This window comes from Sciurus vulgaris (genome assembly GCF_902686455.1).
Source record: "Sciurus vulgaris genome assembly, chromosome: 14".
Lineage (NCBI taxonomy): Eukaryota > Metazoa > Chordata > Mammalia > Rodentia > Sciuridae > Sciurus > Sciurus vulgaris.
Window position 1 is genome coordinate 64,475,315 of NC_136475.1, and position 25,906 is coordinate 64,501,220.

Here is a 25,906-nt window from a genome sequence, read left to right on the forward strand (position 1 = left end):
AAAAAAAAAAAAAGTTTTAATTTTTTTTTGGATAGTGTCTTTCTAAATTGCCCAGGCTGGCCTCAAATTTGATATCCTCCTACCTCAGCCTCCTGAGTTGCTTGGGATTACTGGTGTGTGCCATAGTATCCAGCTCCACTAGCCTTTTCTTGTATTCTTCCATCCATAATGAGAAGATTCTGCCCCAGGAAGTTACTGGTTCCAGAAATGTATGAAACTGATCTTTACTTGACCCCATGCTTAAATCAGAGTCCCTCAACCCAACCCACAGATAGTGAATGGGAAAAAATAAAGGATTGCTTTTATAGTCCGCTAAGACTTTGGGATTGTTTATTACATAGTAATGGCTGACTAATACAGAGGAGAACTGAATCCTAGGACAAATGCACAACTAGGAGCCAAGGAGCCTGATTGTACCCAAATAGGTCCATCCTGGAGAAGGGGAGGGGAGAGCGTAGACTCAGAGGCAACATGAGTAGTAATGTGGATTCTTAGAGGTCATTCTGGAGGGCACCAGACCCACGTATGATTGGAAGAGGGAAATGAGAGTGGTCTGGGGGAAATACCTGTCACCTCATTGATCATCTGGCTTGAAGGAAAATCAGGAGAAACACAGGAGCCAGGCAGTTGTAACTGAGCTGGTGACATTATTGTAAGCCATCGTGGCTGCTTGAGCTTCATACACTCCACAGCTTGGTCACAACTGACCCAGAACTGGGTGCAGTGGTGGATCTGGTTCTGAGGGTCCCATGAAAGCATGAGCAGGAAAAATAAGAAGAACAGACAAGCTCAGCTCCCAAAGGCTCCTAGGTGTCTGCACGTGCATGTGGGATGGTTTAGCTCTTATAAATCTGGTGGTTGCTGTCCACCTTCTTGCTGTGTTCATTTATACCTCAACCCAGAGTGGGTTCGAGGCTGGGAGACTGATACCTTTTGTGACCCTGTCACTCACTTTCTGAGAACCTGCAGCCTTGAATGAAGCCTGTGGAACCACAGACCCCATAGAACAGCTAGCTGAGCAGGGCACAATGTGGTGGCCAGTGTCCTGTGTTGCCACAGTGGGGGACGCTGGGCAGGAGCACAGACAGAGGGTGTTTCTGATTTTCTGTCTTGAAATTCCTTCCCCCAGGGGCTTCCAAGCTCGGGAAGCTCTTGTCATCTCCTAATTGAGGCAGATGAGGATGCGCGTTCTGTTGGGAGGCATTTCCACTTAATCAAGGCCAGCCATATCCACGCTCTAGGATTAGGCAGAGAGCTGCAGATCTGCACAGTTGCTCAGGCAGCCTGTTTTCTGTCTTCACTACCTTGTTATCTGGCCCTTCTCTGAATTCCTGTAGCTTTTCCAGGACTTAAACAATGAGATTAACAGCTATCATTGTTTGAATGCCTACCATATGCTAGGCTCTCTTGTGAATCTTTTACAAATATTATTGATAACAACAACAGCAAAGATAACTAATATTTATTAAGCATTTACTATGTGCCAGGCACTGTGCCAAACTCAGTCCATGTATTAACTCATTGAAAATCCTTACAATGAGGCAACGTGGGCCTCATTATTTTTACATACAAGTAATAAATGGTGGAGTTAGGATTTGGATGTAGATTGGTCTGACTCCAGGGTCTCTGCTGTTTTCATTTGTAACGTGCTCTTGCTTGGTCTTCCTCTCTAGCCAGGCCAGGGCACTGTTACCTGAGATAGGCTGGGACCTGGAACTAGAGCAGGAAGATGAACAGGATGTGATGATCCTCCCCAAGAAGTTCAGTAAGTAGTTCATAATGGGAACAGGAGAGGATCCAACAGGAAGCACAGTGAGACCCTGAAAGGTGAGATGAGCTGAGAAACCGACAACCCAGAAGCCCTCAGATGTCCTGGCAGGCAGTGGGGCTGTGCAGGGTGCAGGAAACCTGCCAGCAGGGAGCAGACCCTGGGTATTGGACAGGGGTTCAAGTGCAGACCAGCAGATCCTGGAGCAAAGAGTGCTGACCAGAGCACAGTTCAGTTCTGGCTCTGCCCTGTATAACTCAGCTCCTGTGAGCTTCAGTTTCTTTATCTGTGAAATGGGGATGAGAATATTACCTCCTTCACAGGGTAGACAGGATAACCAAGATAAACATGAAGCACTGTTGGTGATACCCAGTGCTGAGGAAACGCTTGATTTGCAGATTGCTATGCTTTCAAGAGACTTTCTTGGACACAGGGACAAGGTTATTATTACAGGAAGCCAAACAAAGAGTTCAAGGAGCAGCATCCTAAAATTCCTTCTGAGGTCAGTATTTGTTAGAGACTGAAGTGGGTTAAGTGACCTCAATCCCATATAGAAGGGTGGCTAAACCAGAGTGGACAAGCAGATACTGCTATTTATATAGATGAGTTTTAGAATTCTGACCCTGTACAGCTGGAAGGCTCTTGTTCAGGGCTTTTCAATGATATTGGTGCTGCTGGCAAATAAGTATAACCACGTCAATGGCACAGACACTGTAGTAATTTTAAAACATTTTTGCAAATTCTTTGACATTCCTTTCATCAAAGGGTAGCTTTGAATTGCTCTCCCCTCGAACATGAACTAGCCTTGTTTCTCATGAAGAAAATGTGGTAAAAGTGGCCTAAGATAGTTAGAAAGGATGAGCATCCCTCTCTCAGGATGCTTGCCCTTGGAACCAGTCACCATGTTAGGAGGGAGCTCAGGCTACATAGAGAAGCCACATGAAGTTTTGAACTAACAGCCCCAGCTAAGGTCCCAAGTTGACAGGGTTACTTGCCAGACAAATGAATGAGTGAGACCTGATGATTTGGTCCAGTGCTCAAGTGCTGTAGCTGACACAAACTAGTGTAGGGATGAGCTGTCCCCAGCAAGCCCTGCCTAAAGTGATGATTCTGAGCAAAATAAATACTGTTGTTTGAAGCTCTTAAGTTGTGGAAAGGTTTATTGTGCAGCAAGAAATAAATGGAATATGCACATATATGACTGAGCACAGAAGAGAAGCAGCTTGGCATAGTTTTAGAAGTTTGTGTTCTGGAGTCAGATGCTTAAGTCTCAAATTTTGGCTGTGTGGGCAAGTGTCATAAGCTCTCAAGACTGCTTTTTCTCTGGAAGATGGTGATAATAACCATACTAAATTTATGGGTGTTAAATTAATTTGCTAGAGAGTCATAGCAAAATACCACAGATGGGTGTGGGGGTGGCTTGAACAACAGAAATTCATTAATTCTGGAGACTGAAAGTCCAAGATCAAGATGTCAAGCTCAAGATAAGGATGTCAAGTCCAACATTAACAGTCATTTCCTTCCCAAGACTCTTTCCTCGGCTTGCAGATGGCCTCCTCCTTGCTGTGGACACAGTAGGGTCTTTTCTTTCGGGATGTGTGTGTGTTTTCATATGTCCTCTTCTTGTAAGGACCCCAACCACACTGGATCAGAGCCTACCCTAATTAGGACCTCATTCTAACCTAATCACATCTTTCAAGATCTTATCTTCAAACATAATCATATTCCAGGGGTATTGAGAGTTTAGGACTTTAATGTGAATTTTGGAACTTTAATGTGAATAATGCAGATCATAACATCTATTGTATGAGGACTAAATAAAATAAAACAAATACAAATGATAGGTTAGTGGTGGACCCAAGGTAAATGTTTAATAAATAATGGTCATTTTATATACATATGTGACATTTGGGTGGTCATACCTGACACATACAAAAAAGTATTAACACCACCCTGTATGCCCTAGCAGGAATCCTCTCTTCTTCTCACTTGGGTGATGAGAAGGTCAATTCTCTACTAAGCAAAGTGTGTTTCTGGTCTCCAGCCCCCCCCCCCCCCCCCCCCCCGCCCCACGCCCCACGCTTTGTGACGGTGGCAAGAGAGAGGGGCTGAGAAGTCCCCTCTGAAGGGAGGAAACAACTTTATTTCCTGGCTCTCCAGAGACATCTGCGGGGCCCCTACAAGTTCACTTCTCAAGCCTGGGAGAAGGGGTCCAGGCAAGGGCAGGCCTGCAATGCTGTGAAAACCAGGAGCTGCTGTCTGAATTGGCCTGGGTGTTCCAGAACTGACCCTCGGAGTTGTTCCCACTGGAGGCAATTTGCAAAAGGTATTTTAGAGGGAAAGTCCGGATTCAGAAAACCTTTCTGCCAAGTCCTTTGTTTTCCTAATGCTGCCGCCGTGTCTGGAGCTGCATTTTTAAAATGGCATTTTCCTGGAAAGGAATTTTTGGTCTCTTTTTGGAAATGTCTCATGTAAAACAAGATCACCAGTGGTCTGCTCTCCTGGGGCAAGCTTGGGAAATGGCAGGTTGGGGAGGGACACTCGGGTGAGAAAAGGAGCAAAACCAGAGGTGGACGGCGAGCAGGACGTGACAAAGGGGCCAACATTCCCAAGTCAGAAATAGACTCAGAGCTCAGATTCATTCCAAGGAGGTCAGGCATCATGGTGGGGAGGAGGGAGGGAAGGGGTCCTGGCATGAGTCCGTGGGAATGTCCCGAGAGCCCTTGGCATAGAGCTCACAGTCTCCATTCATCACAGAAATGGACCTGCTCCTGGGCCTGCCCTTTCCTCCTCCCTGGTCCTGGGTGTGTGGGAGGGTGGAACCATATAGCAGGGGCCCCATCTCCACCATCAGGCTGAAGACAGGGTCATGCAGCATTCCTTCTAGAAGCTCCAAGAAGGTTGAGTTGTGCCTCCCCATCCAATGGGAGGTGGGGTCCTCAAGGGCAGGGACCCTGTCCCACCTCCATCTAAGGATCCCTAGAGCTATAGACTTTAACCCCTTCCTTCCCTGTTTTGCTGAAACAGAGAAGGGCCTGGTTTGGGGGTCTGTCTGACCCAGTGACCTATTCCCACTCTTGCCGCTCCTTCCTTGTAAGCAGCTCAGGCAAAATGTGCTGCAGACCAGACGTCCTGCCATAGGCTGCCTTGTCAGCACCTCCTCCAGGCCCAGGGCCAGGGCAGTGACTGTGGCCAAGAGGAATTGCTGTGGCAGGAAGACTCTTGTGGACCTGGCCTCCATCCTCTGGCTTCACTGTGACTCTTCTGTCTATTCCTCCTGCCCTGTCCTGGCCTCTCCTTCCCCAGCCTCATGACTCCTGGTCTGCCATGACTCTGGTACTCCAATGGGGTAAGAGCCAAAAGCAAGAGAATGGGCATCTGAATCCAAGCCACTCAAGATACGATTTAACCCATGTTCTCGTCTGTCACATGCCAGGCTCTGCTTTAGGTATTGGATATATGGTGGTGAACAGGACAGACATCGGCTAAACGTCTGAGGACAATAGTCTGAGGACACAGATCTGAGGACAATAGTCTCACTGAGTGATGGTCTAAATTCTGCTTTAAGCCTTCATGCTTTTGGAACTTTCCCTCCCTCCTAAGGCAACCCATATCAGTTTTGGAAAGCTTTGAAAATCAAAACAGGTCCTCTGTTGATTGAGTCAACATTGTTCCTCTGTAGCTTCCATTCATTCTCACGACCTGCATTCAGACCTACCCAGGATAAGTTCTTTCTCTTTCTCCTGGAAATCTCTCACTATGATGGTGAATATTGTGGTTCGGATCTGGAATGTCTTCCCAAAACCACATGTGTTGAAAACAACATTCCCCAATACAGCAAGGTTCAGAGGTAGCACTTTTAGGTAATGACTGAACTGCTTTCTATTATATTGACTAGTTTATTTTTTTCTTACTGTTTTAAAAGTTACATGCATCTGTAATTTCTTTTGATCTTTTCATTTTTAACATGCTGTGAATGCTACCAATTTTGAACTGTTGGGATTTATAACACTTCTGACACCAAATGGGTGGGTTTCCCCCATACTAACAATCATTTCCAACTCTCTGGATACTAACTGGTGTCCAGGTTTAAGGGCTCAGTCCCAGAAGTCTGCCTTCACAGCTGATCCAGTCACAGTACTGGGTGCCCAATGTACCCACAATTCAGTCTTACTTGGTTACAAAGTTGGGGTCCCCAACATCCCATTAATTTGCTGGAATAACTCATAGAACACAGAAAGACGTGTGACTTACTATTACATTTTTTTTTGTGTGTGTGAAGGACACATAGCAGTCAGATGCAGGGTTACATAGGGTGGGATCTGGCAGGGTTCCAAGGTGGAAGCTTCTGTCCTTGTGAGGTTGGGGTATGCCATCCTCTCTGCATGTGAATATGCTTGGCAGCTCTGAAACTCTTTGGATCCCTTTGTTTACAGATTTTTATGGAGGTTCCATTATGTATGTAGGTTTAAGTCATTGGCAGTGGGTAACAGAAATCAACCTTCTGCCCCTCTCCCCTACCTGGAGGTTGGGGTATGTGTGAAGCTGAAAGCCCCACACCTCTAACCACACTTTGGTCTTTCTGGAGACCTGATGTCCTAAAGCTATCCAGAGCTGCTCCCCAGCCACCAGTCATCTTGTTAACATAGACGACATTCACTACTCAAGAGTCCAAGGGTTTTAGGAGCTGTGTGCCAGGAACCAGGGACAGAGATCAAACATTTCTTTTTAATTATATCACACTGTGCAATTTAGGATTACATTTGGCTGCACATAATGAAAACAATGGATTAAACTTCTAGGGGGTTATTCTGGAGCAAGAAGACCAGAGTTAAATAGTCAGAGCTAGAACACGTCTTTATCTTCAAGCACAGGATTATTTTATCCCCCTTTTCTTCCGTCCTCGGTGTGGAACAAAGTCACAAGTTCCCTTGGTGAAAGTCTGTTCACAGTCATGAGGTTCCCCTGCTCCTCCAAGCATTTCGTCCTTATCCCAGATAGGAAGAGAGAAAAGGGAGATGGGCAAGGGACAAAGCAATCTTCCCAGACGCCCATAAGTAGGCTTCTGTTTGTCTCTCACTGGCTGGAACCGCAGCACATTGCTACCTCTGTGGGAAGGGAGCCCGGGAAGGTGAGTATTTTTACCTGAGCACATCATTCACCTGTAGAAAATCAAGCAATATAGGGAAGGAGAAAGTATGTATTGTGTCAGCCACGACATGTATTTATAATTCATGCATATTACTGTGAGAATTTTATAATTATTCAGAATCTGTAGATACGTACATTGCTCTTATTCTAACCGTTCCCTCTCAGGTTTCATGTTTCTTTCTAGATTTATCGATTTCTTCACTGACCACTGTTTCTTCCATCCCATTTCTTCCTCTCAGCTCAGTTTCCTTCTGTAAGTGATGTATTCTCTCGTCTGCTTCTGAAGACGTGATGTGTTTTGAAAGCCCTTCCCTGGACTGAGAGTTGAGCTTGCTTGCTCTTCTCCAATGAGAGAGTCACCCTCTCAGTCACCATCGTAATGCCAAGTCTTCTGTCTCCTTCTTCCTGGTGTTTTTTTTTCCCTCCATGAATGATGTTTTGCAGTTTCTAAAATGAACCGATGTGTAATTTTCTACTTGTCTCTCATGTGGTGCTATAAAGGTATTTTTAAATATGTAATTAACATTTTTTAAAATTTATTTTTATTGTAAACAAATGGGATACATCTCGTTTCTCTGTTTGTACATGAAGTAGAGGCATACCATTTGTGTAATCATACATTTACCTAGGGTAATAGTTTTTGATTCATTCTGTTATTTTTTTCCTTATCCCCAACCCCTCCCACCCTTCTTTTCCCTCTATACAGTCCCTCCTTCCTCCATTCTTGCCCCCCTTTGACCCCCCATTATGAGTCGTCATCTGCTTATCAGCGAGATCATTTGTCCTTTGCTTTTTTGAGATTGGCTTATCTCACTTAGCATGATATTCTCCAATTTCATCCATTTGCCTGCAAATGCTGTGATTTTATTATTCTTTATGGCTGAGTAATATTCCATTCTATATATATACCACAGTTTCTTTATCCATTTATCAATTGAAGGGCATCTAGGTTGGTTCCACAATCTGGCTATTGTGAATTGAGCAGTTATGAACATTGATGTGGCTGTATCTCTGTAGTATGCTGATTTTAAGTCCTTTGGGTATAGGCCAAGGAGTGGGATAGCTGGGTCAAATGGTGGTTCCATTCCAAGTTTTCTAAGGAATCTCCACACTGCTTTCCAGAGTGGCTGCACTAATTTGCAACCCCACGAGCAATGTATGAGTGTACCTTTTCCCCTACATCCTCTCCAACACCTATTGTTGCTTGTATTCTTGATAATTGCCATTCTAATTGGGGTGAGATGGAATCTTAGGGTAGTTTTGATTTGCATTTCTCTTATTACTAAAGATGTTGAACATTTTTCCATGTGTTTGTTGATTGCTTGTAGATCTTCTTCTGTGAAGTGTCTGTTCATTTCCTTAGCCCATTTGTTGATTGGGTTATTTGTATGCTTGGTGTAGAGTTTTTTGAGTTCTTTATAGATTCTGGAAATTAGTGCTCTATCTGAAGTATGAGTGGCAAAGATTTTCTCCCACTCTGTAGGCTCTCTCTTCACATTGTTCATAGTTTCCTTTGCTGAGAGAAAGCTTTTTAGTTTGAATCTATCCCAGTTATTAATTCTTGCTTTTATTTTTTGTGTTATGGGAGTCATGTTAAGGAAGTCTGATCCTAAGCCGACATGTTGAAGATTTGGACCTACTTTTTCTTCTATAACATGCAGGGTCTCTGGTCTGATTCCAAAGTCCTTGATCCGTTTTGAGTTGATTTGGGGGCAGGGTGAGACATAGGGGTTTAGTTTCATTCTGCTGCATATGGATTTCCAGTTTTCCCAGCACCATTTGTTGAAGAAGCTATCTTTTCTCCATTGCATATTTTTGGCACCTTTGTCTAGTATGAGAAAATTGTATTTATTTGGGTTTGTGTCCGTGTCCTCTATTCTGTACCATTGATCTACCTGTCTATTTTGGTGCCAATACCATGCCATTTTTGTTACTATTGCTTTGTAGTATGGTCAAAGGTCTGGTATTGCAATACCCCCTGCTTCACTCTTCCTGCTAAGGATTGCTTTAGCTATTCTGGGTTTATTATTCTTCCAGATGAATTTCATGATTGCTTGCTCTATTTCTGTAAGGTACATCATTGGGATTTTAATTGGAATTGCATTGAATCTGTATAGCACTTTTGGTAGTATGGTCATTTTGACAATATTAATTCTGCCTATCCAAGAACATGGGAGATCTTTCCATCTTCTAAGGTTTTCTTTAATTTCTTTCTTTAGTGTTCTGTGGTTCTCAGTGTAGAGGTCTTTCACCTCTTTTGTGAGATTGATTCCCAAGTAGTTTATTTTTTTTTCAAGGCTATTGTGAATGGGGTAATTTTCCTAACTTCTCTTTCTGAAGATTCATCACTACGCATAAAAATGCATTAGATTTATGAGCATTGATCTTATATCCTGCTACTTTACTGAATTCACTTATGAGTTCTAAGAGTTTTCTGGTGGAATTTCCTGGTTCCTCTAAATATATAATCATGTCATCAGTGAACAGGGATAGTTTGAGTTCTTCTTTAGCAATTCATATCCCTTTAATTTCCTTGGTTTGTCTAATTGCTCTGGCTAGAGTTTCAAGGACAATGTTGAATAGAAGTGGTGAAAGAGGGCATCCCTGCCTTGTTCCAGTTTTTAGGGGGAATGCTTTCAGTTTTTCACCATTTAGAATGGTATTGGCTATGGGCTTAGCATAGATGGCCTTTACAAAGTTAAGGAATGTTCCCACAATCCCTATTTTTTCTAGTGTTTTGAGCATGAAGGGATGCTGTATTTTATCAAATGCTTTTTCTGCATCTATCACAATAATCATGTGGTTCTTGACTTTAAGTCTTTTGATAAGGTGAATTACATTTATTGATTTCCGAATGTTGAACCAACCTTGCATCCTTGGGATAAAACCCACTTGATCATGGTGCACTCCCTTTTTAATATATTTTTGTATGCAATTTACTAAGATTTTGTTGAGAATTTTTGCATCAATGTTCATTAAGAATATTGGTCTGAAATTTTCTTTCATCGATGTGTCTCTGTCTGGTTTAGGTATCAGGGTGATATTGGCTTCATAGAATGAGTTTGGGAGGGTTCCCTCCTCTTCTATTTCATGGAATACTTTGAGAAGAATTGGAATGAGCTCTTCTTCAAAGGCTTTGTAGAACTCGGCTGAGAACCCATCTGGTCCAGACTTACCTTTGTTGGTAGGCTTTTGATGACTTCTATTTCATTACTTGAAATTGATTTATTTAAATTGTGTATGTCCTTCTGGTTCAGTTTAGGTAATTCATAAGTCTCTAGAAACTTGTTGATGTCTTCGAGGTTTTCTGTTTTGTTGGAGTATAGATTTTCAAAATAGCTTCTAATTATGTTTTGCATTTCACTCATGTCTGTTGTGATATTTCCTTGTTCATTCCAAATTTTAGTAATTTGAGTTTTTTCTCTCCTTCTCTTTATTAGTGTGGCTAAGGGTTTGTCAATTTTGTTTATTTTTTCAAAGAACCAACTTTTATTTTGTCAATTTTTTCAATTGTTTCTTTTGTTTCAATTTCATTGATTTCAGCTCTGATTTTAACTATTTCCTGTCTTCTACTACTTTTGGTGTTGCTCTGTTCTTCTTTTTCTAGGACTTGGAGCTGTAGTGTAAGGTCATTTATTTGTTGATTTTTTCTTCTTTTATTGAATGCACTCCATGAAATAAATTTTCCTCTAAGTACAGCTTTCATAGTGTCCCAGAGATTTTGATATGATACATCTTTGTTCTCATTTACCTCTAGGAATTTTTTTATTTCCCTCCTGATGTCTTCTGCTATCCATTCATCATACAATAGTGTATTATTTAATCTCCAGGTGTTGGAGTAGTTTCTGTTTTTTACTCTTTCATTTATTTCTAATTCCAATCCATTATGATCTGATAGACTACAAGGTAATATCTCTATCTTCTTGTATTTGCTAACATTAACTTTGTGGCATAAAATATGGTCTATTTTAGAGAAGGATCCATGTGCTGCTGAGAAGAAAGTGTATTCGCTTTTTGTTGGATGGTATATTCTATATATGTCCGATAAGTCTAAATTATTGATTGTGTTATTGAAATCTACGGTTTCTTTGTTCAATTTTTGTTTGGAGGATCTGTCCAGTGGTGAGAGAGGTGTGTTAAAATCACCTAGTATTATTGTGTTGTGGTCTATTTGATTTTTGGAATTGAGAAGGATTTGTTTGACGTATATGGATGAGCCACTGTTTGGGGCATAGATATTTATGATTGTTATGTCTTGCTGATTTATGCTTCCCTTAAGCAGTATGAAAAGTCCTTCTTTATCCCTTCTGACTACCTTTGGCTTGAAGTCCACATTATCTGATATGAGGATGGATACTCTGGCTTTTTGCTGAGTCCATGTGCATAGTATATTTTTTCCCATCCTTTCACCTTTAGTCTGTGGGTATCTCTTTCTATGAGATGAGTCTCTTGTAGGCAGCAAATTGTTGGATCTTTCTTTTTAATCCAATCTGCCAGTCTATGTCTTTTGATTGATGAGTTCAGGCCATTAACATTCAGGGTTATTATTGAGATATGATTTGTATTCTTGGTCATTTGGCTCATTTTTTTTTTTTTTTTTTTTGACATGACTTGGTTTCTCCTTTATTTGGCTGTTCCTTTAGGGTAGTTCCTCCCTTTGCTGATTTACATCGTTGTTTTTCATCTCTTCCTCATGGAATATTTTGCTGAGAAGGTTCTGTAGTGCCGGTTTTCTTTTGGTGAATTCTTTTAGCTTTTGTTTATCATGGAAGGATTTTATTTTGTCATAAATCTGAAGGTAATGGCACCCGACCTTGGTATGGGGGACAGGCGGGCTGGCTCACCCTCTGGCTAGCTCTGTGATGCAGGCAGGCTGGCTCTTCTGCCGCTTGCTCTGTGATGGTGACCGACCTTGGCGTGGTGGTCGGGTGGGGTCACTCCTCGATGGCGTTAGACTTCAGCCTGGTGGTTGGGCAGGTTGGCTGTCCGCCAGCTAGTTTCGCAAGGCAGGCGGGTTGGGTGCCCACTGGCTAGCTCTGCGATGCAGGTGGCCTGACTTGCCGCTAGCTTACTCTGTGACTGCGACCCACCCTGTAATTAACATTTAAACTAATAGAGTTTAAAAAAGTAGGTTGCCATCCATAATGTGGATGGACCTCATCCAGTCAGGGAGGCCTCAGTAGAGAAAGATGGAATTCTGTCTCCAGGCTGACTTTGAACTTGAGGGGGATCTCCAGCTTGCTGGTGTGTACTGGAGATTTTGAACTTGCCAGATCCTACAATAGTTACATGAGCTAGTTTTCAAAAGTCTCTCCTTTTCTTTCCATACACATTCTATTTATTCTATTTCTCTGGAGTACCTGATCAATACATTCGGTAAACAATGGAAATTTGTAGAACACACTTGTGTTCAGTACTGATTTGGGGTTTTGTTTCTCAGGGGTGATTTTGTTTTCTTATCTGCAACTCTGGAAAGACACAGTATCACTGGTGCTTCCCTGGGTCCATGAGTGGAGTTCATAAATAGCTTCAAAATTTGAAGCAACTGTCCTCCTAGGGTCTCCACTTGATGCTTCCAGAGTCTCCATCTCAGGGTCACCAAACTCCATCTTTAGCTCTTATTTGGACCTCAACACTCCAGCCTCTAGCCATATCTATTTGGTAAATATCTTCTTGGATTATCAAAGCATCAGTCAAAGTTTTCCACTCTAACTAGAAGTTCCTTCTTTGTATTTCTTGCATATAAAGGTTCTACTTTATTTTCATAAGCTCAACAAGATCATAAAAATATACATGTATATAAATTTTTGATATGTATTACCAGTATTTTTAAGGGTTTGCAGAGGGAGTAGAAGTTCACATTAGCTCAGTCTGCCTTGGTGCTGGAAACTTAAAACCAAACAGCCCTTTGTGTTGTTGAAGATATGTCTTAGGTGTTTGTTCCTTCCTATGTCTTCTCAGTTGACCCTCGCACAATGAGGTGTCTCATCCATTCTACTTCTCTTCTGCCATTCCACTGTGTTCGTGTCCTTCCTATAGAGCAGGACTCCAGTCAGAGTTGGGTTCTCTGCTATGGCTACACTAGGGTCAGAGGCCATGGTCAATTCATGGTCAGGATCTTCACTCCCCTCCAGAGATTTGAGGTCCCAGGAACTCTTTGAGCTAAAACGTCACTATATTGATAAAGAGTGTGCTTCCCCAACCCCACAGGGCATTGGAAAAAAGAGAAAGAACTGTTAAGAGAGGCTGGGAGGGTGTCAAAGGGTAAATAAGACTCGGGAGAATTCAGGCAACTGAGTTGTGGCCCTACCTGTGCAGCCCTGCAGGGACATTCAGCAGCCCTTTCTCAGGATCAATGACTTAGGGCAGAAAGCTGCAGAAGTCTACCCCAGTGTTTTCTTAATTATGTAGGCTATTATTTGCTTTTGATCTACGCCCTCCACTGCCCCACCCCTGGCTTAGAATTTTCTTTTGTTTAGGCTGTCCTGCAAGTACCTTGACTCCATGAGGAAAATTGCCATTTTCTATTTGGTATTCTATTGTGATAAGCTTGGATTTTATAACTCTAGGTCTTTTGTAGAAAGCTGGGAGCAGGGACCTGTAGTCTAATGGAGATAGTTGCTAAGTGATCATTTGTGTAGCGTAGATCAGGAGTCATACCAGTTATCGCCTCCAAAAAGGGAGGGGGAGGGAGAGAACAAGTAGAAAAACACCTGCCATGTGACCTTTTCCAAATCCTTAACCTCCCTGAGTCTTGATTTCTCTATCTGTGGAAAGGAAGTGTTTGACTTTGATGCAGGCCCCTGTCTCAAATGATCTGAGCTTCGATTCTTTTGAAAGATGGTGGCGTGGGGTCATGCTCCTGGGACTATGCTGCATCTCTTCCTTATCTTGTAGCTTTGGGTCTCAGAATGGCAGTTTTTAATTCTCAAAGTAATAATAATCGCAAAAATTTTATATGGTGTTCACGACGGGCCTGACACAGTTCAAAGCACTTTCTAAGCCAGTGTCACTTAATCCTCACACTACCCCCATGAGCTGGTTATTATCTTCATGCTGGAGCTAAGAAAACAAAGACACAGAGAAGTTAAGTACCTGCCCAAGATCACACAGCTAGAACACACCAGGACTAGATTCAACCGTGGGCTGTTCTGACTCTAGAGGCAGTGCCGTGAGCCCCTCACTCAAGAACTAAGAGGCAGGGAGTTTGGGGGTTCAGAAAAGTCAGGGAGATACTTTCAAAACCCCTTGAAAAGAGGAGAGGGCACATAATGGTGATGTGACTTGGTTTTGATGGGAAGACTTCCCAGAAAATATGTATTAAGCCAAGATCTGGGGACAAGAAGACCTAAACTAGAGGAAAAGGGCAGAAGGAGCTGGGCAAGCAGAGGGATCTGGATGTGCCCAGGAAACACAGGGCAGTGAGAACCAGAAGGTGTCTGTGCATTTGGAGTTCAGAAGGGGAGAGGGAGTGGTGCCTAGTGAGGCTGGGGAGTGGCCAGGGTCCTGCTCTGCAGGCTCTCCGTGTTTCTGTCTCAGGGTCTCTCAACTTCGCCATTATTGACATTTGCGGCTAAAGAAGTCTCTGTAGTGGGCCTGTCCTGTGCACTAGAGGATGTTTAGCAGCATCCCTGGCTTGCACCTCAGAGCTGCAAGATACCCCTGTCCTGAGTTGTGACAACCAAAGATGTCTCTAGACATTGCCACATGTCCCCTGGGGGGCAAAATTACCCTTGGTTGTGTATCCCTGAGCAAGATATTTCACTGTCTTTTTAAAAAATATTTTTTTTTTACTTGTCACAGGACCTTTATTTAATTAAATTATTTATATGCAGTGCTGAGGATTGAACCCAGGGCCTCACACATGCCAGGCAAGCACTCTACCACAGAGCCACAACTCCTGCCCTTCTTTCACTGTCTTGGCCTCTATGCTTTCTCATTATCCAGATGGACACTGAGTTGTGGCATCGTTTTCTAGACATGAGTACTGGTTTAGGGCTCCTTCGGCCAGGTCACGACCAGGCCTGGAAAGGCAGGCATAGCTTCCCCGCATTCTCCCTTGGCAGTGGCCATCCTCAGATGGAGGCATCACCACCATCAGAATGCATGACACTGGGGTTAATGCACAAACTGGAAGAAGATCAGAGAAGTGCATTCGGGTGGAAGCAGAAGCTGAGGTTTTCCTCCCTCCCAGGCACTCCAGCTTGCCCTGTTCTCTTCCCCGCAAACCAGCGGCAGTGCACGGTGCTCAACAAAGCTCAACAAAACGTTTCGTTTACAGAGTAAATGACCTTAAATCAGAAAGAATAGAAACAAGATTCTTGGCCTTAATGGGAATAATAAGCAGACTCCTGTGAAGGGCTTAACTATTGCTCCTTTAGTTATGGGTATTTGTACTTTCCAAATTCAATATTGAACCCTTCCAGACTTTTTGTCAAGTGTTTTCTGCTGTTGTCAAGTAGCCTAGGAAAAACGAAAGGAGCTGCACTGTCTCGCACATCTCTCTCTCATCAGGAAAATGAAGTTCTAGGTGCTCTGCCTGTTTTTCCTTTTATTTTATGGTAGGGAGATTATGTCAATGCTATAGTCTGGTCTATTGAGGAGTTTTGGAAAGATGACTTTATCTGGGCCCTTTGTCTCCTTGTTGTAGAAATTCGCTGAGTCCCTTTGCTCTCAGCCTATAGGACTTCCAAAGGAGAACATATCTGCCTAACAAACCAACCAACAAACAAAAAAACCGAATCATAGTGCCAGAAAGCTTGTCCACAAAGCAAACTGTGCAATACCCTTTTTCACATTTCCTGGCCTGTTCCCCTAATTTCCTGTACCTCTGACCTGCTATTGCTCACAACTTCTTGTAGAAAACTAGGGTCCTGGCTGGAAGCCACTCCCTCAGAAAAAATCCTGCTCAGAAAAGCTACCTTATCTCCTAGCCATGAGGTCATTCAGGGCTGCCTGTGGCTCTGAGAGCCAGAGCTCTTTGTCCAGGTCATAACTAACATCTAAGTGTCCATCTCTCTTGTTAAATGATTATCTGTTTCACATCAGAAAAGGATGCAGAGCAGTCAACTAAAATTTAGAGTTTGAACTTAAGACAAAAACCAGAGGTATTATTGGCAATGACTGTACAAATAGTATTTATTGAGAAGCAACAAGTAAGTCAGCTCTATGCTTTATCTACTTTATTTATTACATGTTCTCTATGAAGTGAGTACTGTTGTATACACAGAAAGAAAAATTGGGACTTAGGGAAATTTAATGGTTTTCTCAAGGTCTAGCAACTTCTAAACACTAGAGCCAGGGCAGCACCCAAAGCCCAGGTGTTACCTCCCACCTCTGTTTTTGTTGCCTCTTGATACTTTTAAAGGCTATGAAGAAATTTAGAGAGGGTTCTTGGTGTTCCCAGAGAAATCTATCTTTGGGACACACAGAAATCTTGAGAAGACCACACTTCAGTATTTCTGAAAGAACTTATCTAATGCATGTCTTCTGAGCTGTGCAGGGATGGGCACATTCCAAGTTCTCTACTTAAAATATACTGTTGCTCAGCCAGGCACAGTGGCACACACCTGTCATCCCAGTGACTGGAGACTGAGGCAGGAGGATTGCTGGTTTGAGAACAGCCTGGACGACTTATCAAAAACCTATCTGAATATAAATTTTTTTAAAAAGCAGGGGAGTGTAGCTCAGTGGTAGAGCACTTGCCTAGCATGTTGCAGGCTCTGGGTTCAATCCCCAGTACCCTTCCCCCTAATTTTTTTTCAATAAAGCTTCATAGCTATAAATATCAGTTTCATCCATCAAGTTTATCATTGTCTTTATAAATACTCTTTATAAAGACCATATGGATCCTTCCCCCTTGGCATGATGATAAACTAAGGTGGTGTCTCTGGGCTTCAGTTTCCTTATTTTTCAATGAGGAGTTTGGGCAACTTGATTGCTGGTCTTTCTTGCTTTAAGGCTTGGTTGTCACACGTGTGTATCCTTGAAACCCAGATAAAGGTCTGGTGTCTCCTTGGTGAGGCATCAGTTATGTTCCACTGGCTCCCATTATGTGGAATTTGGTTTCCGGGTGGTTAATTACGATGCTTGGGGATTGGCAACCCCAGTCATCTAAACAGCTGGCCTCCTGGCGCAGTTTCTACCCTTCACTCCCCTGGAGCTCTAACCAGTGACCACTGCTGTGAACCAAACCACTTGTGTGCACTAGGGGGCGCTCCTGCTCACCCTGGGAGAGCATTTGAGCAAGCTTTCCACTCTACAGACTGAAGAAGGAGCCACATCCATCCCTGTCTTCCTGACCACAGCTCAAATGGGCCCCAGGAAGACCTGCTCCTAGAGCTACCATTCATGAATTTCTGTAGGACAAACTTGCCATGGTGAAGGTGAAGGAGACCAGAGTGAAGGGAAGCTGGAACGATGATTCATCCTGGGTGAGGCCCAGGGGCCTCAGGAGAGGTCCTACCTCCTCATGAGGTCTGTTGCAACTGATCTCACATGCAGCTAAAGAAGGATCCAGGGGAGGAAGGATAGGTCTAGCTGATGTGTTCACATACGTGAGAGAAAACATTGCCACAGCATAGGAAGAATCGGTGGCTAGTAGAAAGTCAGGTTAGTTATTGTGCCAATAATACTGAAGCACAGACACAAAAGGGAAAGGAAAAAATGTGAATGATTTAACATTGTTAAAATCAAAATTATGGCATCCTGATGGGAGGGCAACTTTGATAGACTCATAAAGATGGGAAAGTGTTATTGTGTGGTGTAGAGTAGGGGTTGGTCAGCAAAGTTCAGCCCGCGGGCCAGAAATGACCCAATGGCTGTTTCTGTAATATAATTTACTGGAATACCTGTGCATTCATTTATGTATTTCCTGTGACTGCTTTTGTGCTACCATGGCAGTGTTAAGTTACAACAGGGACCACGTGGCATCCAAAACCTAGGATATTTACTGTATGGTCCTTTAGAGGAAATTTGCTGACCCCTGAGGTAGAGGAAAGAACTCGTTGTTCCAAGTCCTGGATCCACACTTGCTAATCTAATCTCCCTCCCCAAGTCGTTATTTCTCATCTGTGAGATGGGAAATAACTAACCACCAAACTCATGGAGGACTTCAGACACTGAATAAGTTAACAAATGTCAAAATGTAAAGAGTTACACGAAGATCACATATCATGAGGGCTCTTTCATAAGTATTTGGTAAAAGGGAGAAGAAAATGAATTTGTTTTTTCTCAGTAGAGGTCAAGAGGAAATAAGTAATTGATCACTGCTAAAGGGTACATATGCCTTTTGATTTGTGTCAGCTAATGTATACTTTTGAGACAAGCTAAGTTGGGTTATTAAAATTAAAGGGAAAGAAATAACAGTCATAGTTGTCTTGAAAGGGATTGAAGACTGTCAATCATGAGGTCCAACAGTGTGTTGTGGCAGCCAGAGGGGACTCAGGCACAGGTCTGAGGAAAGGCTTAGCCACTCAGGAGTGACAGGCAGCTGAGGGGAGGAATGGGAGGACAAATCTAGGAATTATTGCGTGGGATATATTTATACTATTATTTAATGTTTATCTGAAATGCAATCTGGCTGGGCATCCTGTATTTCCCTTTGCTAAATCTGGCAATCCTCCCCTAACCCAGAGTGGTTTTGTTAGGGTGACCAGTAACAGGACTGTGCCCCTGATCACATCGGTTTGTCCAGAAACTGAATCTTAAGCAGAGACAAATTAGGATAGAAGGTAGCTAGAGTGGACCATCTGATGGTAGTGTTCTAGAAAGATCTTCAGAGCCACCTTATTTCCTTTTCAGGGCCCCATGGATTCATTTTTCTTTGAATTCTGAAGACTGCCTTTCATTTCTTATTTGTCCCTTTTGGTTCCTTAAACTAGTCAACATTAGTTTCTGAGGCTTCTTGTCAAAGAGTCCCAACTCATGTATATCCACACACTCAAAACCGTGTTTGATAAATTATTGTGAGGACTGGTGCTAGGTGGACAGAGTGAGGGGAAGATCGACTAGTGAAGGCCATTTTGAACGAGGCCCTGGACCTGTGCAGAAAGGAGGGGGTGAGGGCACTCTGGACCTGGAATCTGGTGCTTTTTACATCTGCTGCAACAGAGAGGAACAGGAGCCACTAAAGAAAGGCTCTTGAGGGGGAGTAGGACTTGATGACAATGACATTGTATTTAAAAATTATTTCTAATGCTGGCCTTTAAGTGTTCTGGTTGGGAAGCTGGCTGGAGGGCTGTTCTCATGGCCCAAGTTCAGGCTGTTAGTCTGGACTAGGAGAGGTTGATGCAGTGAGGATGCAGGGGAGAATCAGTTCAGAGGAGATTGCTGGATTCAGTGACTTTCTGGTCATGGGGAACGTCCAAGAGACGGGAGAGCGCCAACTGGGTCATGAACAGCAGTAACTCAGCCCGGGGAAGGGGTTCTGCCAACACACAGGCCTCCCAGGACCCAGGGCTGCAGGGCAGGATCATGAGGGGTACAGCAGGAAAGGAACAACCCATTATTCTGGCTGGCTCTCTGTCTCCCCCCTGGGGGGAGGGATGTGGTAAGAGTGGAGACTGCAGCAGAAAGTGACAGGGATGATTAAAGGGATGGAAAATCAGGCCCATGAAGAAAGGTTAAAGGGATTGCAGCTATTTAGCCTGGAGAAGAGGGGTGGTGTGTAATAGCTCCCTTCAAGCACATGCAGGGTTGTTAATAGACACGCGCTGGGCAGCTGCCCCGCATATCCGCATATCCGGGGAAGACAGCAAACCCCAACTGGCTGGGTACCTTGCAGGGAGGGAGAGGCGGCTCTGGAGGCAGGCAGAGGCATAATCATAAAGGCTCTTTTGTGGTCTCTGAAGGTCCCCTCCCCTCCCCTTTGTTTTCTGCATCTGTCATTAGGCCCTGCAAACCACAGCCAGGCCTCTTGACAGCACCAATATCTGCTTTCCTGCACACTTGGAAGGTAATGTGGCTATAAAATTGACAAGTTAGATAAATGCCAGTACAAAGGGTGACTGTCTGGCTGCCCTGAGCCTTCTGACTGGTCTCAAAACCGACCGGGATAAATTGTCCCCCCTGGCTCCTACAGTCAGCCTCGGCCTCCTCTATCCCATCTGGGCTCCTGATTGACCCCCCAGGAGTTCACATTTGCTTTCCTCCCTGTCTCATTTGTCACTCTGGCAACTTGCGAGTTTTTAAATTTCTTCCCAGGTCAAATATGTTTCATTTCACTTTTCTTCTTAAATGGAAAACACTTCTTCCTTCTTGCCAGGCCCAACTCTGGCTCTCTTGGCTAGGCTGCCATGACATGTACCCAGGCCAGAAAGTTACAGTCTGTCCTGAGAAGGCCAGAGGGCCTGCCCTAGACCTCCTCAGATCCTTGCTAGGGTCACTGAGGGCCTCCTTGTGTGGTGACTGAATTTTCTGATCTCAGTTGAGGACACATAAGGAACACAGTTGCTGGAGGAAGTAATTTATGAACCGTGTGCTCGGACACCTTCACATTGGAGATGGGGGGGAGGAGAGAAAGGTCCACAGCTAAAATATTTTTGGTTTCAGTCCTGTCATTAATGAAGGGCAGGTATCAGCGAGCTTCACCTGGTGCTGGCATAGTCCTCTGAGTAGGTGAGGAGAACCCAGAGGCCAAATTCCCACTAGGAAGTCCTGTCAGGAAGCAGGAGCTCAGCCCTCCCCATATGCCTTTATTACTACTGTGTCAGAGATCACATGTGCCACTGACAGGCTCATTCCAGGTGGACAAAGGTACATCATGTGGATGGGACCAGAGGCCAGGCAGAGGCCACTAGCCCAAGATTCAGGGCTGAGCCCAACCCTAAACAAGAGCCACACTCTGTCTGCTCTTGTATTCAGTGAATTCACTGGCTTGTATTCACCCTGTGATTCTGCAGTGAACAGCACAAGGGTGAACACCCAGCAGTAGATGGTCCTGGGGCAGTTGGGACGATGGCCTCGGGAACAGGAACTGCTACTGTTCTTCAGCTGTTACTGCCCCCTCCTTCTAAGGCCAGTGTCAATGTCGAACAGTATAGCCACGGAAGTCTGTGCCTCTCATGCCCAGTCAAGAGAGGACACGTGTGTGTGCTAGCTACCACTGTAACAATTGACTCTTAGCATGACCTATTTGATGGAATTGATGCAGCAAAGGAAGGGACTGTGGAAAGGCTGGAGTTCTGGGATCTGGGCATTTCTCATTTTATGCAGCTCTGCAGCCTCAGCTCTTGCTGGCTGTGCCCCTGACCGTGGCCAGCCTGGGAGGGACAGCTAGCCTGGGCTTGGATTTTACCTTTGTTGGTTGCTGCCTTTCTTGGTGATTAGTCTTCCTTCCCTCCTCCTCCTCCCCCCCGCACCGCACCCCCCCCCCCATTTTCCTCCTCCTCCTCTTCCTCACAAGCAAAGAAGAGAGCACAGAAGCCCTTGGATTTGCAAAGAGGCGGACCCATCTCTGCACTCCATTCCACTAGAAAACTCAGAACAATTCCTATTATTTTCGGTTCCCAGACCTTGAACGTGTCAGGCTTCAGGGTCACTTCCTACATCTCTTCCCGTCCCCCAGATCTGCAAGTAATTTAACCTTGTTTTCACAGAGCGCAAAGACGTTCCGCTTGTTTACACTGGAGACAAATTTTCCTCAATTGACGCAATCCTATTGATTAAATAATGACTTTCTTCCTCATTTAAAGGTAATTTCGGTTGGTTTCATGACATGGAGGAGGAAGCTGAAAGCCGTTTCTGTCTTGTGTATGAAGGGCAGACTCTGAGGGCTGGCTCTCAGAACTCTGAGCAGGGCTTTCTCCCTTTCTCACCTGTTCTAGAACCTCCACAGGTGGTGAGAGAGGTGGTGGCTGGACTCTGTGAGGAGGTTGGTTGAGCATGGTCAGATTGTGACTGGGAAATTGAAGGGCAGCACTGGCTCCGTAATGAATGTCACGGCTGGGGCAGAGTAGATGCTGCTTTGTTTTAGAAATGCACTTGATTTTCTTTCGAGATTATTAATATCTATTAAACTAGGATCTGTACGTACACAGTTTTTCAAGGTCACATCACATGATAGCCAGGACATGTCATTCGAGCCGAGGACTTAAAATCAAAGGGAAAGGAAGTGGTGTGTCAGGAAGAACCGCAGAGAACAGCACATGTGGGAGAGGCTCTTAAATGGGGGATGAGCAGAGAGTTGGGGGCACTGGGGGAGTCCCTCCTTTTGTCTGGGCCTCATTCCTCATTGGTGAAACAGAGACAACTGGATCAGAGAATTTCTTAGGCACGTTCTCCCTTCAGTGTTCTGTGATAGAATGAAATCTGGAAATTTTTAAAATTATTTGCTCCATTCCAAGTCCTTCTGCTGTGTATTCCAATAAGGAAAGAGCAGAGGATGACATCTAGGGGGTAAGCCCTCTCTTCCGCTGCCTTTTAGTGAAGTCGGGGCAATACGTTCTGTATCAGCAGTGTTATTTGAAACTAGGTACCACTATGTTCTATATAGGAAGTAGATTATGCAATGATTTTTAAAAAACTTCCTGGGGACTTGGGGTGCAGCTCAGTGGTAGAGAACTTGACTAGTATGTGCAAGGCCCTGAGTTCAATCCCCAAAGTTGCAAAAAAAAATTTTTTTTTAAATTTAGCAAAACTTTGTAAATACTTGAGGATGTATTTCCAAATACAAGTGACATATATATCATGGCTGGGCGGGAGCTAGATGTTAATAAGGAAAAATGATAGCTGACATTTTTTAGTTTTTTTTTTTTTTTTCTATTGTAGCCACTTCTAGAAATTCCTTTATTTTCTCTTTACCAGGGGTTGGCAAACATTTTTCTGTAAAGAGCCAGAGAGTAAAACGTTTTAGGCTTTGTGGGCTATCAGGTATCTGGCATACTATACAATATTGCTATTTCATGGAAAAGCAACCACAGGTAATATGCAAATAAGTGTGTGTAACTGTGTTCCAATAAAACTGTATTTATGGGCTGTGAAATGTGAATTTCATATACTGTTCATGTGTCACAAAATATTCTTCTTTTGATATTTTTATTTTTCAACCATTTAAACTGTAAAAACTATTCCTAGCTCATAGGCTGTCAGCCACATTTGGCCCTCGGACCATACATTGCCGATCCCTACTCTTTATCATAACCCTTTAAGGGAGAGACTATTTAACAAATGAGAAAATCAAGCCGTACCAAGGTTATTTAACCAGCCAGGTTTATTAGTTAGAGGCAGTAGAACTAGAATATAATCTAAAAAGTCAGCTCAAAAGCTGGAACTTTTAACACCTGTTTTTCTACTTATAATGATGGAAGCTGGGGAGCTCTGCTTCCTCGACTTTGCTTAATAGTTACAGTCTTCTTTTTATCATTATTATTTTTTCCTAGTGGTTCAGACTGAAGACTTTAGAGCGAGATTGGTCTTTTACCAGGCTAGGCGATCCCTGGCTGGCTTAGGTGTTACACAGAACAATAGCTCACAAGGGGACTGGGCAGGACAGAGCGGGAATGGAGAAAATGAGGAGTTAGTTCTGTGAGCATCAGGATGCGGGGGGAGGCCTGGCCACCTTTCTTTGGCCTGGGGGTCAGCTCAGCTCCTTGGTAGGCTGAAGAGAGTGGAGGCTGAGGGAGGAAGCGTGAGCCTCTACACACTGCTGCTGCCTCCCATTCTTGTTCTTGAAGACGATGCATCTGGTAACATTCTTCAGTGCTTCCCTTGGCTTTTTTCCTAATGTTTCAAAAATGGGGAGGCTTTGTCTCCAGAGATAAAATGGCACCGTCCAGGGATGGCTCATGTCTTCTCCCGTCCTCTCCACATGGGGAGTGGTCTGGACCCACAGAGATACAAGAATGCTTTCCAGCTCCAGGACAGGGTGCTTCAGGACATCATGCTCTGCCTGTTCTGAGAGTGTCATGTCATCAACACTTGCTGAGCACCTAATGCATGCTGGGTCCCAAACCAGGAGCTCCCACAAATATTATTTCTTTTTGTTCCCACACCTGGCTTCTGAGAGTGGGACTGTGTTCCCATTAGCCAGGTGAAGAAACTGATACTCAAACAAGCTTCCTGTTTTATGAAGTGATGCAGTCAGAGGGCAGTGAAGCCAGTCCGGTCTACTCTCTGCTCCCAACACAGACCCCTACAGTGGGCTGTGCAGAGGCATGGGGACTGACCCTCACTAGCTGTGTGGCTTGAACAAACTACCTGACCTTTCTGAGTTTCAGTTTCTTTATCTGTGACTGGTTGACTTACCTTCAACAGTTGTCATGAAATGAAAGGTAGTATCGTATGAAGGTGCCTAAAAACAGTGCCAGGCATGGAACAGGTTCTATGTACATTGCTTTTCCTCTTACTTTCAAGATGATTTGGTTTTGTGAAGTTGACTGGTTAAGTGGTCTTACTCAGTTGGGATCCTCAGGGCCCTGCTGGAGAGCAGGGCGTGGAGCAGACAATAAATATTTGTGCAATGAACAGATACACAGTGCTTGTATCTGCCGGTGCCAACCATCTGGATGCTTCAGAGTGATGGATTCTTGACTTGTCATCTGAATGTTGGATGTCATCCTGGAATATAAACAGCCAGAATGATCTGAAATGACAGGAACACTGTCACATGCCACTGATGCATATTCATTGGAGGGAAACATGTAAATTACTGAGAATATGCAGTTATTTTCATATAACTCTGGCTATATCCCTGGGATTATTTATTTATCCTCCCCTCCCATCTATCCATCCATCCACTTGTTCAATCACTCATTGGTGGCCTAGAGGTGCTCTCAGGGCCTCTTTTAATAAAAGATCACCTGCATCAGAGCCATTATTTGTAGACAAATAGAGCTTTTAAACTGCTTACAGGAGCTTGAAAACCGTTTGTTCTCAAGTGTGTCAGACCTTCCTCCAGGATGCTGAGGATGTCCTTCCTGTGTGATCCTGCAGAAGGATCCCTGTGCTAATTCACAACCATGTTCTTATCTGCAGGGGTGTGGGAGAGCCCAGGGCCTGGGTCTGCTGCCTCTGGATGTGTCACCAGGAAGAGGTGGCACAGGAGCCTGGACCCTGATTTTAGGAATGTGGGAGCAACCTACTGGACCAACAAGAATAAACCTCCTATGGACCGGGTAAGGCTGGACCGTTGTTTGTGAACTGAAAAGAGGGGTGGAAAGACTACATTTTTAATTCTTTTTAGAATGATCTCGGGTTACTGAGATGTACATGACTATTGATCCCTACACTAAAATGACACTAGAGTCTGTGCTTTTGGGACCCCTATTTGTATGGTGTTTGCTACCCTGTGTTTTATAGCCATCTGTCACTTTTCCAGTCCCCAGTATGCCTGTCACTAGCAGTTCAAACCTTCCTGCTAATATGTTGGCTGCTTCTAATATTCCATGGGCAAAAATCCAAAATGAACCAAACACATAAACAAACAAAAAACAACTCTAAAAAGGTAAGTTGTTGGAATTGTTTCTGAAGCAAGAATTTTAAAAATCAGAATGAGTTGGGCACTGTCATCCCAGCTGTTTGGGAGGCTGAGACAGGAGAATCTCGAGTTCAAAGCCCCCCTCAGAGACGGTGTGGCCCTAAGCAACTCAGTGAGACCCTGTCTCTAAACAAAATACAAAATAGGGCGGGGGACGTGGTTCTATGGTTGAGTGCTCCTGAGTTAAATTTCTGGTATTCCCCCCCCCCCAAAAAAAAAAAAAAATCAGAATGAGTGTGAGGGGACCCTTCAGTGAGCTCCGGGCATGAACTTTGGAACGTGGATTTTGTGAGGTCTATACTGGCTGTTGGGGACCAGTGTTCCTTGTTCTTGATTATGAGTCGGAGTGGTGATTTCAGGATAGGAGAGGTCGCTGCGTATGCACATGACTTATTATGACATCCTCCTGGCAGCCCTCTGGGGAAGGGATGCAGCTTTATTTCTCAAGGTGAGAAAACTGAAGAGGAAACAGAAAAGGTCCCAGTGGTTCCCTCAAGCATGGACCTCAGGGT

The 25,906-nt window shown here is 44.0% G+C and overlaps 1 protein-coding gene across 1 annotated transcript in view; it reads left to right on the forward strand.

Moving 5' to 3' along the window:
* The window catches only part of LOC306643565 (uncharacterized protein), a 78,295-nt gene that overhangs the window by 29,698 nt on the left and 22,691 nt on the right, over positions 1-25,906 (forward strand). The window contains exon 3 of the mRNA XM_079109799.1: positions 24,893-25,032. Coding sequence (XP_078965925.1) covers positions 24,893-25,032 — 140 coding nt within the window. The remainder of the gene's footprint in view (positions 1-24,892; positions 25,033-25,906) is intronic.